Here is an 18,346-nt window from a genome sequence, read left to right on the forward strand (position 1 = left end):
TCCGGATAAAATTATGATACCTCTTCACCATACTTATGTCGCATGCATAAATTTATTTCACTGTTCAAGATTTAAGTTCGTTTAGTCCAAATAAGAGAAAATGAGAAGTAATAGGGGGAGGTGGAGTGTAATGGTAAGGGAGAGAAAATATCATAGTTTTTCTTCAAATTGTAATTGGAAAATGAATAAATCTCAAATACTTATATTTATTTTCTATGAGAAAAATAGATTGAGAAAATGCTAATTTTTATAATTTTACTTAATACCCATAAAAATGGGCTAGCCTAAAGAAGTCCAAGCGGTCCAAAAGGGAAAAAGTGAATAAGAGCCCAAAGGTGCAAGGCCTAAGATGCACCTCAGGAGGCCCAGCTCGGGTAAGGGCCCAAGGTGCCCTCAGAAAGTCCAGTTCCAGTAGAGCCCTCAGGGAGTCTTGTTGGAGACGCCCCTAGAAAATAAATTCACCCAAAAAAGCCCAATCGACCTAAATTCGAGAGGGTCCAAATCGAAGAAGACCTTACAGACGCACAAGGAAGTCAAGGAACTTGCAATCCGTCAATTAAAGTCAATGTCCATATTGCATGGCATCCACGAGGGTCTAGGTGGCATTCACGTATGATTTCTAGAGGCACAGCTTACAAAATTAGATAAGTACTAGCAACCTACTCGGGAACACGTGGCACCTCCAACTAAAAGTAACCTATAAATCTTAAAAGTTTGGTCTCCAACTGGGATAAGATGTATCCTCAACCGCCTCTCTGAAACTCAGGAAGACATTCTTATCCCTAACTAGAAGATATTCTCTTCATCAAAATTAGTATTGTTAATTTATTCTAAACTATTCAATTAAATGAAATAACATTTACTATCAATGATCAACGATGTACATTTTTTCGGCTCTTTGGTTATTTTTTTTCCAAAATTAATGTACCAGTATTACCAGTGGAAAGAAAAGAAAATTGGAGAAAAACTATATATAGGTAATAAAATATGTACTTTTTTATTTTTTTGATCTTATACTTTTATTTTTCCACCCAATTTTTAGTGAAATATAATTGGACTCGGAAGGGGTTTTGTATACATTCAGTTTTATTTTCACTCCAATTATGTTCCTAAACCAAATACCAAACTGTTTCTTATACATCATGTTTACTGCCACTTTTATTGATACTCATTTTTCGTCCTAACCAAACAAACATTTAATATTACCAGAATAAAATTAGAGTTTAAATTTATAATAAAATTTGACTTGACACAAAATTTTAAATTAAAATTTTCAAAACTTATAAATTTGTGCATATTTACACACACACACATATATATATATATATGTTATTTGCTTCCTACGACTTAAAATTGGATTGAAAGGGGGCAATTTTCTAAAATAGGAAATAAATATCTATTTTAAAATATATTAAAATAAATAAATAAATAGCAGAAAAATATTATTTGGATCCGTAGATATAATAATGTTTCTTGACAGGAACAGAGGATCTTTTAAGTTCCTTAGTGGTCCAAAAAAAGTGGTGAAACTAAATAACATTTGATATTCATTGAGATTTAATTTGGTAGAATTTATCTTTAACTTTTGTGGTTGGTGAATTTTTTTGCAAAATTACCAACCTCTAGAGTAAAATTAAATATTTAATTTTATCCATATTTTTGTCATTTATTGCAAGTTCGACATATTTAGTGTCAGCCCAACTTTTATTAAAAAAAAAAATAGACGACAAAATAACTTGTCCTGCATGTGATTGTTATCTTTTTTCTTTTCTTTTTTGCATAGAAATTGAAGTATATGTGATTAAATGTGTCAAAAAAAATTTATAATTTATAAAAAATTTAAATTCATATAAAGTGAAAGACTAAAAATGTAGACTACTTACTAGAAATACTATAATGTTGGGGATCATGTTTCCTTACATATGCAAACTCTTTGATCAAATCTTAGTCACGTTATCCACTTAAACAGTCATACCTAATACTCCTATTCGCATGCTCCTATCCCTAAGCCCACAAACCATAAAAGTTTCTCCATAAATATCCAAATTCAAACATTAGATCTCTTCTCAAATCCACCACGCATCATACCACAACAAGAAAAACTCTACTACATACATACATGGATCAGCAATCGGCGCCGCCTCAACCTCCGCCGCCCAGCGGCTGCTTCTCCCCATGCAGGTTCATAAAGCAGGTCCTCGTGGGACGGTGGTTCATGATGTTCGCCTCCTTCCTGATCATGGCCGGCGCCGGGGCTACCTACCTGTTCGGCGTCTACTCGAAGGTGATAAAGTCCACCCTCGGCTACGATCAGTCGACCCTCAATCTCCTCGGCTCGTTCAAGGATTTAGGCGCAAACGTCGGAGTTCTATCTGGGCTGATGGCCGAGGTTACCCCGACATGGTTCGTCCTCCTGGTTGGCTCTGCCATGAACTTCGCTGGCTACTTCATGATATGGCTCGCCGTCACCAAGAAAATATCGAAACCCTCTGTTTGGCAGATGTGTATATACATCTGCATGGGCGCGAATTCTCAGAATTTCGCCAACACGGGCTCGCTCGTTACGTGCGTGAAGAACTTCCCGGAGAGTCGAGGTATGTTGATAGGGTTGATGAAGGGTTTTATAGGGCTGAGTGGGGCGGTTTTCACGCAGCTTTACTTGGCAATTTACGGGAATGATGCGGAGTCTTTGATCCTTCTCATCGGATGGCTTCCGGCAGTCATTTCTATATTGTTCGTGTTTAACATCAAAACCATGAAAATTTCTAGGCATCCCAACGAGGTTAAGGTTTTCTATGAGTATCTGATCATCTCTGTGGGCTTGGCTTTGTGCTTGATGGGATTGACAATTGCACAAAAGTATGTCGATTTCTCTCATGTTGGTCACATTGTAAGTGCTACTGCTGTTTGTTTCCTACTTTTCTTGCCATGTCTCATAGCTTTCCGGGAAGAATTCACCACTTTGAGGTTGAAAGAGCAAGCTGCTAGGGCTGGTCGTTCTAGGGTGGTTGTTGTTGAAGAGGAGCCCCCATTGGTAAGTTCCAAACCGGAGCCGGAGATTGTGGAGGTGACCGGTGGACTAAAAGGCGAAGATCATGGAAAGAAAGACGCATGTTGCTGCACGAATATATGCAACAAACCAAAGAGGGGTGAAGATTACTCTATACTACAAGCCCTTTTGAGCATCGACATGCTAATCTTGTTCGTGGCGACGTTCTGTGGGCTGGGTTGTAGTCTGACGGCCGTGGACAACCTAGGCCAGATCGGCGAATCTTTAGGGTATCCACAACGCACGATTAGCACATTCGTGTCTCTCGTGAGCATATGGAACTATTTCGGTAGGGTTTTCTCAGGATTCGTCTCTGAGAAGCTTTTACTAAAGTGGAAAATCCCAAGAACCCTTATGATGACGTTTGCCCTCTTACTACCTAGCATCGGTGACCTACTCATCGCAATCCCTTTCCCTGGTTCGGTCTACATTGCATCGTTGCTAATAGGGTTTTCATACGGTGTCCAATTAACCCTACTCTTCATCATCATATCGGAACTCTTCGGATTGAAGTACTACTCCACCCTCTTCAACTGCGGTCAATTGGCGAGCCCTCTTGGATCCTACATACTCAACGTGAGAATCGTGGGGAAATTGTACGATAGAGAGGCGTTGAAGCAGCTTAGTCGCAGAGGCATGACCCGATCCATGGTGCGTGAGTTGACGTGCATCGGCAAGGACTGTTACCGGAGATCGTTCTTGATATTGGCCGGAGTTAACTTGTTTGGAGCCCTTGTTTCATTGATATTGGTGGTGAGGACTAGGCAATACTACAAGACCGATATCTACAAGAGGTTTAGGGATGAAATGGAAGCTAACGAGAAGGAGATGATGATGATGAAAACCATTGATTGTGATTCTGATAAAAAACAGTCGTCATAGTCATAGTTATGTATAGGATGTAGAGATTTAACTTTTCATTCAGCTATTAATTTGTTTGGTGACTAGGCTTTTTCTTGTTAGATTTTTTGGGATTGCTGGTTGTTTATAATAGTGGTTTACCTATTTTTAGTTACATATATGTCCATTACAATCTTTTTTGTTTCATGGTTTTTATTAATTAAGTGAACATGGTTGGATAAGAATTAATTTTTTTTTTTTCGTATATACATCTTTTAAGAGTTTATACAAACCAATCATATATTGATACTAAAAATAAGACTTTATTATAATTTTTGTCCTGTAATTATAGATATTTGGCATGCATTCTAGTCATTTAAAAAATGGAATTTGCGATTCGGACTATTATTCTTGTGAATTTTGTTATTTTAGGATAGTCTGGCAGAAATTTGAAAGTTGGCCAGAAAAATAAAGAACCTAATCACAAGTTCCATTTCTTATCTTAAATAATAAACATGCCAATTCTTCGATTCTGTAAATATTAATTAATTGGGTTGTTGGACCATTAATTAATTACATTTTATGGAATTTGTGTAAGAATTGTTTCTCAAAAACCAAAATTTTGAGTATTATTCATATTAATAGTTTCCAACTAAGATTTCTTGAAATATCAAATGTTATTTGAATTATATTTGCCCTTCAAAAACTCTAACATAAAAGATTATATATAACAAAAAGTAACCTTTTAAGAATTATTTTCATTAAAAGCAACTAAAAAATTTTCCCATTTATTAAAAGCAAGGTCAATAAATTAAAGGGTTTAAATATATTTTTGGTTCGGTAAGTTTGGCATTTTGATAATTTTTCTTTGTTTTTCTAGAATTGCAAAAGAGTCTAATAACTTTTTGATATTTCGTAAACTTGGTCTTTCTAATGTCGAATTTTGCAAAAGACGTCAGAATAAATCATGTGTGTTTTACGTGGTTCATTTAAATTTGGAGCTTCCTTTGCCGGATTTCATTCCAAATGCTTTAATTATTTTTGCCAATATGAATGAAATTTTAAAAAAAATTAATAACATAGCACATGATTTATTTCGAAATTTTTTGTGAAATTCAGCACCTTAAGGACCAAAATTACAAAATGTTACAAAGTTAAAGGAGTCTTTTGCAACTTTTAGAAAAATAAAGGATAAAAATGCCAAGATTGAGTGGAGCACATGATTTGTTCCGATAATTTTTGCAAAATCCATCATTGAAAGGATCAAAATCTCAAAATATAAAAAAGTTATAATACTATTTTGCAACCTTAGAAAGATAAAAAATAAAAATATTAAAGTGTCAAAATTAAAGGACCAAAAATCTATCTAGGCCTAAATTAAAGTTAGGCAAAGAAAATTTTCCAAAAAGACCTAAATAAGTCACAAAGATGAAAATTTTCTTGAATCATTTGGTAGAATTGCCTCAAATTAATGAATTAATTTTGTTTGTTAGCTGCTATGAAAATAAAAATTAAAAAATAAATATAAACTAGATATTTTGATCATAAGAAACCTTTCCCATTTATGAAAGATCAAGAGAAGCTAAAAAAGGAGAATTTCCAAAAATATATATGTAGGTAATGAAAGATGACAATCAACAATCATCTTTATGTGAATCACAATTTCCATGCTCATTTAAATTTATTAATGTCCATTTTAAACTAATAAGCATTTCAAGATATGCAATATAATATAAGAAAATCGTAATAAATGAGACTAAATTAAAAAAAATCCTAACATATAAGATTAAAAATACAATTTTCCGGTATAAATATTACAATCCCTTCTTCCTACATTTATTTTTTGTATTTCTTTTTTCTTATATATATTTTTTGTATTTCTTTTCTTTATGTTATTTCATGATCATTATACAAAAATGTCACCAGTTATTTACCATGAACACTATCATTCCCACCTTCGGCGGCCGCCGTCGCCGCCACATCCACCTCCGCCACCTTCTCCTGCCGAAACTTCTTGTATATGTCACTCTTATAGAACTCCCTTGTCCTAACCACTAAAACAAGTGAAACAAATGCACCAAACAATGTTACAAAAGTGATTATAACGAAAGCCATCTTAAAGCACTCCACCCCTACACAATTCAAGTCCTCCCCGGGCTTCCGAGCCCGGCCCAAGGCCCTCAACTGCTCCTCAGCCTCCTTGTCGTACAAGTACCCTGCCACCCTCACATTGAGCAAATACGATCCAATCGGGCTTGCTGCAGACCCGAAGTTGTACAATGTGGAGTAGTACTTAAGCCCGAAAAGCTCGGAAATGATGGCGAAGAGCAATGGCCACTGAGCACCGAAGCAAAACCCTATGATCACGGAGGCCACGTAAAGCCCGTTTGGAACGTCCAAGGCGATTAACAAGTGGCCGATACACGACATCACGAGGATTAGAGTCAGCATAACGGGCCTTGGGAACTTGTACTTGTCCAAGAAATGCTCTGATAGAAAGCCCGAAACCACCCTCCCCAGATAGTTCCATATGCTTACAAGAGAAACAAATGTGCTAATGCTGTTTGTAGGGTACCCTAATGAAGTCCCAATCTGCCCTAAATTGTCAATGGCGGTTAGGGTACCCCCAACCCCACAAGTTGTTGCAAAGAACAGAACCAACATGTCTATGCTGAAAAGGGCTTGCAAAATCGTGTAGTTTTCTCCTCTACCGGGCGGCCCGAAAATGCTCTCAACACTCCAGCAAGAGATTTCTTGATTTCGGGCCTGATCATTAGTAGTTGATGCAGAGATTGGTGGGGGATTCTCAAACTTTAACTGAGAGAAATTGCCCAAGTTATGATCATCTCTTTTCCTCCTCCGTAGATGAATTTCTTCTTTGACAACGATTGCTACTGGTAAAAATAGCAAGAACAGAATTGTGGCTGCACTAGCCCCAAGCTCACTCCGAGTAAAAGTAACCCTTTTTTGCAATATGATAGTCGCCATGAGAAATCCGGCCAGCCCCAGTGATACGTACAAGAACCGGTAGAAAACCTTGAGTTCATGTGCAACCCTAACTGCCTCAATTGTCCGTATCGTTCGCAAGAACACCAATGATACTGCTGTAGGAAGCCAGCCTATGAGGAGAATCAGAGACTTAGAATCGTTTCCATATATTGCATGGTATATTTGGGCTATTATAGCGCCACTCAAGGCAACAAACCCCTTTAATAGCCCTAAAACGGCCCCCCGACTCTCCGGGAAGTTTTTTACGGCAGTGATCAGGGCGCCAGTGTTCGCGGATGATTGTGAGTTGGCGCCAATAAAGATGTACAAGCACATGTGCCAAACATGGGGCCTCGAGATTTTCTTTGAGATGGCTAGCCAAATCATGAAGTATCCGAAAAAGTTGAGGGCAGCGCCAATAGATAGTACCACCCACGGCGAGGTGACCTCGTTGATTAGGCTGGAGAGCAAGCCAACATTGGAGCCTAGGTCTTTGAAAAAGCTGAGGATATTGAGGGTGGTTTGGTCATATCCTAGATTGGACTTGATTTCAGTAGAATACAAGCCGAACATATAGGTGGCCCCCGATGTTAACATGATTAGGGTGGTGGCGAACACCATGAACCACCGTCCCGTTAGGACTTGCAAGGTGAGTGCTAGAGTGCTCGGCCACCTAGGGCGGACGTGGTTGCCGGCAAGAACCATCTTCGTGTTGGTAATTTCTCCAAGCTATATATGTATGTACAAATTAAATAGATACGAGGGTTACTTATTTATGAGTTGTAGTAGTTAGGTATATTTCACAATATTGCTAGTGTTAGGCCTATGTTTAAGTTGTGTTGGTGCTATGGCTTGTTTGCACAACTACAATATGTAGATTGTGTTGTCTTTACGATGTTTGCGTGCAACCACAGAAAGACAAGAATACATAATAGTGTACACACACTATATAGAGAGAGAGGGAGTGTGTGTCTGGTTTGTTAGAACTAAATTCAAATCGGAAAAACTTTTTAATCAAGTTTGATTCTAACGAACTGATGGTCATAATATAATTAGTTCAATTTTGATTAGACTTTAAATTTTTTGATTGATTAGATAAACTTTCCTTGAAATGGATCGCAAAATTAGGCAGACAAATCCATGATGATGACGAAATTTGAAAGCAATTATATATATATATTGGAAGGAAAAACTGAGAAAAATCTACTATGATATTTTATCACATCATTACCAAAAAAATAGTATCTACACGTTCAAATAAAATTGATACAAAAACATAAATTTTGACCACAGTCGATCAATATTTGTTATGGTTTCATCTATAGCAAAATATTTGCTATAATTATTAACTGTAACTAATATTTTGATTTCGCTTGCAAAAATAATAAATAACAGTTGTTGCTTAGCATTAAATTTAATATTAAAAAGAATATAAATATATACATATATATATATATGTACATCCCAACAAGGAAAATACAAATTCTACAATTTGATTGGAAAAATAATAATAGTAGTAATAATAATAATAATAAATTAATTATCACGGATTCACATCATTCCTTAAAGACTGATTGTTGAGGGGGAATAGTATAAATACGCCTAGGACTTCTCTCCCAGTCAATATGGAATGCGGAACTTGTAAATTATGTTGGCATTAAAAAAACGACTAAAATGCATAAAATTTTATGTGTTCTAAAAAGTCGGTTACAAACTCTTTTCTGTTTTAAAATAGACTAAAAGTTTCCTGTATTTCTTAAGTTAAGTGTAGCCGCCCTTTCTCCATTAATTTAACTATCAGTGTTAATTTTTTTTAAATGACCCTTATACCCTTAATATATATTATTTCTTATTTTAATGATTTTTGAATCTTCTTTGATTATATATTTGATCATTAGATCTAATCAATTAATCACAACCGTTAGATTTTAAAAAAAAATGAAAGGTATAGATTCAACAAATTATTTAACTCATATTATATATATAATTTAAAATTATAAAATATATAGAATCGACTTGAAGAGACAAGTCTGATGGTGGTGGTATGCATCGAGATTCGACCGGACGGCAATAAATCGATGGCAGACATGTTCGGTTGTCGTGGCTTGAGCTCAGTCTCTCCGGTTGACGAAAACTCAAATTGAAGGTATGAAAATATTCCTCTTAAAGATAGGATTATAATGATACCACTGACGGTAGGAAACTCGTCTGGACGGCGCCGGAAACTTAGAACAAGTTTCCGGCAAAAAGGGGAGCGACTTCAATCTTTATTTTTTTTATTTTTTTAATTAATTTTAATTGTATTAATCAAAATATATTTTAATTAATTAAAAATATCTTAAATAATTATAATAGTTAAATATTTTGGCTAATTAAGAACAAATATAATGATAATTATTGTAATTAAATATATATTTGAATTAATTAGAAATAATTTTAGACTTAACAATTAACAATTATAAAATTATTTGCATTTAAATATAATTTAATTTAATATTTTAATTAAATTATAAACAAATACAAAACAAAATACAAACAAAAAAAAGCATTTTAATAAAAAAAAACACCTAAGAAAAAAGTCAAAAATAGTTACAGGCACAAAGGACACGTATATTGCAACTTCTATTAATTACTAACAGAATTGGTGTTTTTTATTGAATTTTACAAAACACAGGAAGAATTTTAAGCTATATCTAAAACACAAGAAAATTTTTAGCCGACTTTTTAAAATACAGAGAAAATTTTATGCATTTTAGCCTTTAAAAAAAGAAATTGGTAAGTCCTTCACATATCGTGATTGAATTTCCTTTGAAGAACTTTACCAAAAGCTTATACTTTCCTAAAATTGCAAAGATAACTATGAAATGTGGAGCAACTCATGAGCTCCATAGGCCACCTCATTTAAGGATTTTCAGATCAATGACAACAAAGCACAGCTCCACCTCTTTCCAGCTTAACTTCAGTAAGATTGGGACATTGAGCTCGCCAAACACAGCCAATCAAACCTAGTAATCAAGCCAGGAGGCTGACTTGGATCGCTCCACTGCCAAGTTCTATTGTTCCCTGTTGAAACTCCTCGACACAATGACCATTATCGTCTGATGTCTCTATCACTCACTACATCTTCAAGTCTTCCTAAATCCTACTTCATCCTTATAATAAGATAATTGGTTCACCGCACATGCGTAGAAAAAAGGCTGATATTTTAACTATTCCAAACTACACGAAACCTGTGAAGTTTACAATCTACTCAATACCAACAGTCCAGGCAAGTGAAATGGAGTGTAATTCGCATCCAGACACAAACTGCCACCATACACATAAATATAACTGTAAACCATGATAGTTTATGATGAAAGCAAATAACAGGCTACTTCATCCGCCAATTCTAATTGATAACAAGGGTACAATGCTAAAGCAAGGTAGCTTAAAACTGAATTCATGTCAGAATGTCTAAATGATCTTGTTAAACAGAAGAAACTTCGCAAGACCTTTCAGTAGCGTTCCAAGGAAGGGGGTCGCCCTCCCCTCCTAGGGCGGTCATAGGGACCGGGCCTGTCCCTGTAGCTTCTTCCCTCATATCGAGGGGGCCCCATACCTGCAGCACCTCCATATCTGTCACTGCTACCTCGGGGTCCCGCATCTCTATCATAAGCCCTGTCTTTGCCGTATACATTCTGAGGGTAACGATCAGGTGCCCCATACCTATCCGCGGGAAAGCGGTCTCCAGCTGGGGGGTACCTGATTAGATGGATTTAAGACAAAATTAGTAAGCGAGCTTACAACTAGACAATTAATGCTTGTGCGATAGTTAGAACTTAAACTGAACTCATGACAGCACCAATCGACCAGTAATTAACTGACCATTAACTCTTAGATCCAATCAACTCATGATCTTACTACTGCTACTCACACAAAAAGGAAAATGGTCTATAAAGACTCATTGTAACATCCCTGAAAAATATTAAGATTTACATAAGGATACCTGTCAGTCACATATCGATCACGGCTTCCATATCGATCATCTCTGATGTCATAACGATCTCTATCACCATAACGACCTCTGTCATATCTGTCATCCACATATCTGTCACGATAATCTGCATGGCGATCCCCACGGCCACCAGTTCCGGCATACCTAGCACGTGGAGGCGAGAATGGACGAGCACCTCGACCAGCACCTGCTGATGGACAATCTCGGGCCCAGTGTCCTGGTCGGCCGCATTTGAAGCAATCATCCTGCCGTGCTGATCTATCTCCACCGTAGCCCCCTCTTCCACCTGATGAATAACCTCCATAGCCATGTCCTGGATCATCACCTCCCATTTTCGGTTGGGCCTTGTTAACTGAGATGACTCGCTCTCCAAACTCTCTACCATGCATATCCCTGATTGCATCCTCCATTGCCCGTCGATCAGCAAAGGTCAGAAAGCCAAATCCACGAGGACGGCCTGTATCTCTTTCCAGCATAACCTACAAGAAGACTAGATCTCAGAAGGCCTAACCAAAAAGGAGAACAGCCAATTCAAAAGGTTGAGTATAATACATGCAAACAAGAAAATGGCATTACAGAATATTGAAAGCTAGCAACTATGTATCTATATGGTGTTTAACAGACAAAACTCAGGTATCGTAACTTAAGAAATAATTATTACAGAGGAGTTTCAACATAATCAACTTAGTAGAGAAATCTTACATGTTAGATGTAATAAGTTGAGAGAAGAAAATATGATCAACTTCATAAGCATCTTCTCTAGGATGTTAGGTGTACATCAGTCACATTAATTACTTTAGTACATATGCATAAAAATAAATTACCATGAACTTTCAGGGATAATGCAAATAAAGATTGGTATAGTGCATAACTTATCGAGAGGAATGAGCAAAAAGCGGGGCAAAACGAAATGTTGTGTCAGTTATAGTACTTAACATCTAATGATCAAGTTCAGCAATAAAACTTTTCATGTGCAAATAGAATGTTCTACTTGACTCTTTCATCATTCTATAAGCAACAGAACCATAAACATGCCATAAGTTTTGTTTTGACGTTCCAAACTTCCAGTCATTTCAAACTGCCTGAGCCTCATCACCTGAATTCTTATAACTATTCACTTTGTAAGGTTTACTCAGTTTCACACTGGTAATTCCCACTTGTCTAGTCTGATCATTCAAACCGACACTGAAAGATTTGTCAATTGCTCATCATACTTCACTTAAGATTTATATAATAACTCTTTGTTTCTTCACATGTATAAAATTTAAGTAAATAAGAAACTGAATTGTTTGTTAACTTAGAACCCCATCCTAAGTCTCTCTTGGATATATTTGATGTTAGGATAAAATGATACATAGGTATTATATAATCCATAATATGGAAAATCATTCATTTAAATTTGCTTTTTATACCAGGCAAACATTAAACAAAGATACAGAAGCATTGCTAGAAATGAAAATATAAGCAAGCACAAATAGAAAATTAAATAAGAAATTAAGTAAAACAATTAGAAATAACACATAAAATAAGCTAAACTAACCACAAACAAATTAATGGAAATTAAACTAATTATAAAGAAAACATTTACAACTAACAAAATGCAACCATGAAAAGTAAACCATGCAAGACAACCGAAGACGTGAGGTTAATATAGTACTCTTTATTTACCACTTTACTTCTACTATCAGAGCTCACATAGACTTCATATTAAATAGCATGGTTGTAGTGCAAGGAGCTCTTACATGAGTAGCTCTGTGGAATTGTAGAATCATCGTCTGATATTAGTTTTTACTCAGGCCTTCCGCAGAACAAAGACCGATAACAGAAAAATCATGCAACCAAACAAGGATGGGTTCTCAATCAGAATATAATCTATTAGATGACCACTTGATCTCTCTTATAATAACCGTATTGTACTCATTATACTTCCGTTCATGGCTGTAAACCATTGCATTTCCAGCAATAACATAACAGGAAAGTATCCACCAACTGTTAAAAGCTTGACCTTGCAGCCACAGCAAGAGCTTAATATTGTTGTAAATCTTTTCATATCAAATTCCACCTTCAAAGGTCTTGCCACATTCAAAAGCAACAAATTCATGGATCCGCCAATGGTACATCCACATGAAGACAATTGTGCCAGAAATTATGGTTTTGTTACTAAATCCAGTATTTAATGTGAGTAGAGATAAAGTGCTAGAACTCAACCAGAATGAGACCATTTTCTGACAATTTACTCCAATTATACGCGGAAACATGGGCACAGAATAATATTATCAGAGACAGGCTGGATTAGCGGAAAAAGCTTCTTAAACATATATCCTCTCTAAATGGATATTTAGTGATAACATCCAGCAAGAAGGACATTCCAAATTGTGGTCTTCACTTTCATGAAGAATTTCTCTTCATACAAATATTGCCATCACATCAACCTAAAAGTCACTGGAATTTGTCCAGACTTTTCTAGAATATTGGCTCTGCATCTCCGCGAAAAACAAGAACTCGAAAACAGAGCAAGTGGGCGACCAAGCAACCTTTTCACACAAAACATTTTCTTTTACATCATACAACCGCTCTGTTCAACAGTAAACAATAGGCTTAATACAGAACACCCGGTCAACATTGAGAGTCAAAGGTACTCTGCAGCATGAAGCAGGGGAATTTCCAGAAGCTTGATTTTTCTCACCAGCTACAAAGGCCTGCTAGACCCAATTATGAACTACATTAGCCTAAATACGGACAACAACTAAACAGGATATTTCTAAGACTATAATTGCCTCCGCCAACTGAATGTTCACTGACCTCAGCTGATCTTTGTTTCAAATAAAAACCAAATTCTTTGGAATTTCACTTTCACATAGAAGATGCAATGATCAGATTCCCCCGGTTAATCAGGACACTAAGCTCTGAGTTCTAAAAGACTATTGAAGATGGACTGACTTACAAAACAAATACTAATGGAGGCATCAATCTCAATCACAGGAAGAAAACAATAAAAGACTTTCTGAAGTCTGATGAAAGGCATAAAATATTCCCCGCCAAGCACCGACAGCATTCTCCAGAAGACCTTGGGCCAAATCTGGTATTTGAACCTTTTTGAAACTCATTCATGGGATAACCACAACTTCCTATAAAACTTAATAGCAAAGCAGATGCAGCTTTCTTCTTGTGGCTTCTACCATAACAGTAACCATCTGTAACTCTTGCAGCTTATTTTAAGTGATGTTCCCAGACACTGCTGTGCCAGATTACGAAGACTTCAGGCAGGTTAATAAGAGAAATATCAACTTAAAAGTTTGGACACTGAGGAATGAAGAAGCACATGACAGGCACTAAGCATGATCAAGTTCATGCTCAAAAACCCCATTCTTTTCTCAAACAGCAGATGACCAAATGTGCTGCACTCAAAGAGGGTGATTTAATTTTAATCCACAAAATCTGTAGACATTACCAAATGTGGTCAAATCCACTGCGTTTATACAAGTGTAAGACGATTCAAGAATTGGGCTACATGAGGAACCTGGCCACTAAATCATCATGAGCGCATCCCTAGCAGGATCCCACAGAAATAGATCACAAAATATTGGCAGCAAGGGCATACAGTTCACAGCTACCACTCTTAAAGGCAATCCAATGTGCACTTTTAGACGGCCAAACCTATTGTTTTTCTCGGAAGATGTCAAAAATAGCCTCATTGGAACAAAGTAGCAGTCACGATGGACAGCAACAAATTCATCCAGTCCTGAGTAAAACGGCTGAAGCCATTGTGCATAAACGATTAAAGAAAGCTACCTCAGCCTTGTCAAAAACACAATATAATTCATGCTTCAGCATTCTCCGAAATCCCAATGAAGTCAAAAGTTCCTCCAAATCCCATTAAAGCATTTCAGAAGTCATAGCAACATAAAGATGGAACAGAATACTGGACATTAGTAGTGACAAGAGAGAAAAAAGATAATAGTGAAAATAAATGTATATTCTTAACTGCCTCACAAAATGAGAATGGCAGCATCCATTAAACTGAATCAAATAAAAGCTTCCTTAATCAACTTCGAACAACTTAAACTACAAAGAGCCCAGTCACAAAATCATGTGAACCACATAACCTGATATGTAAATGATGCAATAACAGCTAAAAATGTTCCTTTGATAAAACTCCCAAAGATATCTCCCCATAATATTCTTCTTAAATCAGCATTCGCTACCCGTACAAGATTTTGTGCGCACTAAAAGGTTAAATTACTGTATAAACGAGTTTCAGAATCAAAATCAACCCAACAGAAAACCGAAATGGACCTTTCATCTTATCAAAAGAAAAATTATGAGACACACACTGAAGCAGTGAATATCCAACAACAGTCAACAAGTAAAACCAATCGAGGAACAGGCGTATAACTCCAACTAGACAGTCTAGTATTACTCAAACACAGAACCCCTCACATAACAAAAATTTCCAGCAAAAAGATAGCACACGCATATATGTACACACACATATATATACATATATCAAGACGGTCTCATATTACACAATTGATCAAATTTAAACCTGGCATTCGACAATTTTGCCGAAACGGCTGAAAGCATTTTCGAGCTGCCGCTCGGTGACGTCATACGATAAACCTCCCACAAAAATACGGTTATCTTGATCCTTGTCCGCCATCTTTAGGAACTTCCTCCCTCAGAAAAAGCCGCTAAAATCAACACAATAAAGAAATACGTAAAAGATCAAAGTAAATTCGAAAAGAAACGAAAAAATATATGACCAACTAATCTGAACAAACAGAAATATACAGAAAAATCCGTGCGCGCCCGCGCCAGAGAAGAAATTTAGGGTTACCAGTAGTGCGAATCTACGCTAGGGTTTGGTAAAATGAAATAGAATCTTTTCTTTTATCTTCTGTAGTCTGTACTACATTAAAAAAGAAGGCAGCAAGTGACGATTTTTATTCCACAACACCAAATATTCATATTCCAATATTGCCCTTTAATTCCTATGCTGAAAATGTGAGAAAATGGCACTTTCATAAATATTTTATGTATTATTCTTTTTTCCATAAATTACTTTTTTTCTTTCTAACTATTAATTACAAATAATATATTATTTATGTATTAACCTCTTTATTTATTTAAAAAATATATTTATACACACACAACAAATGTACCAAACGAGTTATTTATTAAAATATTATTAACAATTTAAAAATTGCAACTCTACCACAAGATAAATACTGTTGTAAAATTAAGGGAAATCGTTAGTGCTACTAACAATTGAGTTATTTATAATAATATTATAAAAAATAATAATTTGCAATTATACCCAAAATGGATAAAGTTGCAAAAATAAGGCGTTAGTGCTATTAACGACTCCCCACTTTTTTTATTTTTATTTTTTTGTGAAAATTGTGCCCAAGTCGTTAGTACTATTAACAACTTGGGCACACTTTTTTTTATTTTAAAATTTATATTCATGTTATACTTAATTATGATAACATATACTAACTAATTAATAGTTATTATTTTTAATTTTATAATATTTTAACTTTTATAATTAAAAAATGTTAATAAATATATTGATTTTTAAATTAATTTTAACAAGTAATAAAATTAAAAATTACATACAAATAAGAAAAAGAATAAAATTAGAACGACAACCCTTGATATTTGTTATAAATACGAATATCCCATAATTGTTTGAAAAATTACAAACACCCCTATGATATTTGAAGAAATTATGTAATAATTGGATGAAACTATGAAATTATCAACTTTGCTCTAATTGTATTTTTTTATCTTTTTAAGAAATAAGAACTTATAAAAAAATTGAACGGAGTGGATGAAAAAATTTTAAAAATTATAAAGAAAAAACTATCAGTTAGTCCATAAAATTTGCCACGATCGTTACAAATCGTCATCATGGACAGTGGCTAAATACCTATGTTCTCAAATTTGGCACGCGATGCAAATAAACTCAATTTGGGATCTCTTGCTTACACGCTCAAAAGTACGCGTTGCATGCTTAACGCTACATTAATGGTTAATCATTATTATCTTTTAATTGTTATATACATACTCTAAGCCTTCAATCATTTAATAGCGAAAGAGAAATTAGATATTCTGAAATTTGAGTTGATCCACTATATTACTTTTTGTATCCCCACTTGTCTGGTTGAAGAAAACTGCATGCATTCATAGACTACCACAGGCGCATGAAAGACAATAAATTCGAAATCGACAAAGCGAAGCTACTTCGAGCCAACCTAATGTGTCAATCCGGGGTTGTAGATAGTAAATATTTGTAATAGCTCATAATTTTAAATTTTTAATTATTATAATTATGAAATATTTAAATTTTTATAATTATTAATTAATAAATAATTATAATGAATAATAAATAAAATTGAAAAGAAAAAAAATTATAACGTTGACGACTTCAAAAGAACGCCATTGACAAAACAAATTATTGATGTCATCATCACAATTGACTGCTTCCACTAAAAAAAAAAAAAACCGCTAATGACAATAACGACATTATTTTTGTTACAAACTTGAAGTTTGCATTAGTTTTGTTTTTTTATTTAAATAATCCTTATTTTTTTGTTATCTGGGCGATACGTTGATTTTTTTATTTTTTTAAATATGATTTGTCAGTTTGCATATTTTATTTTTATTTATAATATATTCTAAGATAGAAAAAATATTTGTTGTATGTACATAAGGATAACATACCACAATGGCTAATTTATACAATTAAAAGAATAATATACATAATTGTCTATGCTATTATAATAAAGAACACTTTTCCCTCGCAAAAAATGATATGTGACATTACTCTTTGGTTGTATATTATTCTTATTATAATATATTTTAAAATATAAAAATTATTTATTGTATGCACGCAAAAATAAAATACCACAATGGCTATAAAAATATATAAAAAAGAAAAGTCAATTCTCACTAACAATCGGTGAATTGATACACTGCTTCACCAAACTTTATAATAGCACTTTTACATATTTGTATCATCATACTTATTTATTTCAAACAGTCCACGTCATCTATTAACCCCCAATACACCTTCACATTTATCCTCCACTTTTACACGTATTAATCAATTGATCGGCTGCCAAATGTGGAGAATAAAACACAGACCAAACATTGATCTACTCGTGGAGGCAATTTTGAACATTGAAACATAATCCTTATTCATGTCCAACCAACTCAACAATGAGATCATATATTATTATACCTTATACCTACAAAACGAATAAACAACATTAAAGTACCTTTGTCTAATTTATCAATCACTTATTTATCCCATTGGTTGAAGTAATAAGCATAAGATGTACAGGGACGTATACATGCACTAAAACGTCAACCCCCTCAACGCCTCAGAATCATGATTCCCCTTTTGGCAAAGATACCATTCCTTTTCGTTTCTTCATTACTCGCTACATCATATATGAGCCAACTACTCG

The 18,346-nt window shown here is 34.9% G+C and overlaps 3 protein-coding genes across 6 annotated transcripts; 1 reads left to right on the forward strand and 2 right to left on the reverse strand.

The window, feature by feature from the left end:
• Positions 2,120 to 3,931, forward strand: LOC105166652 (protein NUCLEAR FUSION DEFECTIVE 4-like). The gene has a single exon (XM_011086092.1). It carries the CDS (start codon positions 2,120 to 2,122, stop codon positions 3,929 to 3,931), a length of 1,812 nt encoding a protein of 603 aa, XP_011084394.1.
• LOC105166653 (protein NUCLEAR FUSION DEFECTIVE 4-like) lies at positions 5,816 to 7,597 on the reverse strand. Its single transcript, XM_011086093.2, has one exon. It carries the CDS (start codon positions 7,580 to 7,582, stop codon positions 5,816 to 5,818), a length of 1,767 nt encoding a protein of 588 aa, XP_011084395.1. The 5' UTR covers positions 7,583 to 7,597.
• LOC105166574 (glycine-rich RNA-binding protein RZ1B-like) lies at positions 10,111 to 15,808 on the reverse strand. 4 transcript variants are annotated; one of them, XM_011085971.2, is made up of 5 exons: positions 15,418 to 15,553; positions 13,674 to 14,626; positions 12,614 to 13,570; positions 10,863 to 11,350; positions 10,111 to 10,618 (listed from the first exon to the last, which is right to left on the reverse strand). In XM_011085971.2, exons 3-5 carry the CDS (start codon positions 12,641 to 12,643, stop codon positions 10,372 to 10,374), a joined length of 765 nt encoding a protein of 254 aa, XP_011084273.1. In that variant the 5' UTR covers positions 12,644 to 13,570; positions 13,674 to 14,626; positions 15,418 to 15,553; the 3' UTR covers positions 10,111 to 10,371. The 4 variants fall into 4 exon arrangements, with proteins under 4 accessions (XP_011084273.1, XP_011084272.1, XP_011084271.1 ...); XM_011085970.2 differs by lacking the exons at positions 12,614 to 13,570; positions 13,674 to 14,626 and adding an exon at positions 15,709 to 15,808 and having other exon boundaries at positions 15,418 to 15,562; XM_011085969.2 differs by lacking the exons at positions 12,614 to 13,570; positions 13,674 to 14,626 and adding an exon at positions 15,663 to 15,800 and having other exon boundaries at positions 15,418 to 15,562.

The sequence above is a fragment of the Sesamum indicum genome, linkage group LG7 (genome assembly GCF_000512975.1).
Source record: "Sesamum indicum cultivar Zhongzhi No. 13 linkage group LG7, S_indicum_v1.0, whole genome shotgun sequence".
Lineage (NCBI taxonomy): Eukaryota > Viridiplantae > Streptophyta > Magnoliopsida > Lamiales > Pedaliaceae > Sesamum > Sesamum indicum.

Coding starts and splice junctions, on each gene's coding strand:
- LOC105166652 (XM_011086092.1), top strand. CDS start 2,120: ATGGATCAGCAATCGGCGCCGCCTCAACCTCCGCCGCCCAGCGGCTGC.
- LOC105166574 (XM_011085970.2), bottom strand. CDS start 15,531: ATGGCGGACAAGGATCAAGATAACCGTATTTTTGTGGGAGGTTTATCG. Junction 11,351..15,417: donor GCAAAATTGTCGAATGCCAG/GTTTAAATTTGA, acceptor GTCTTCTTGTAG/GTTATGCTGGAAAGAGATAC. Junction 10,619..10,862: donor GATCGATATGTGACTGACAG/GTATCCTTATGT, acceptor CCATCTAATCAG/GTACCCCCCAGCTGGAGACC.
- LOC105166653 (XM_011086093.2), bottom strand. CDS start 7,582: ATGGTTCTTGCCGGCAACCACGTCCGCCCTAGGTGGCCGAGCACTCTA.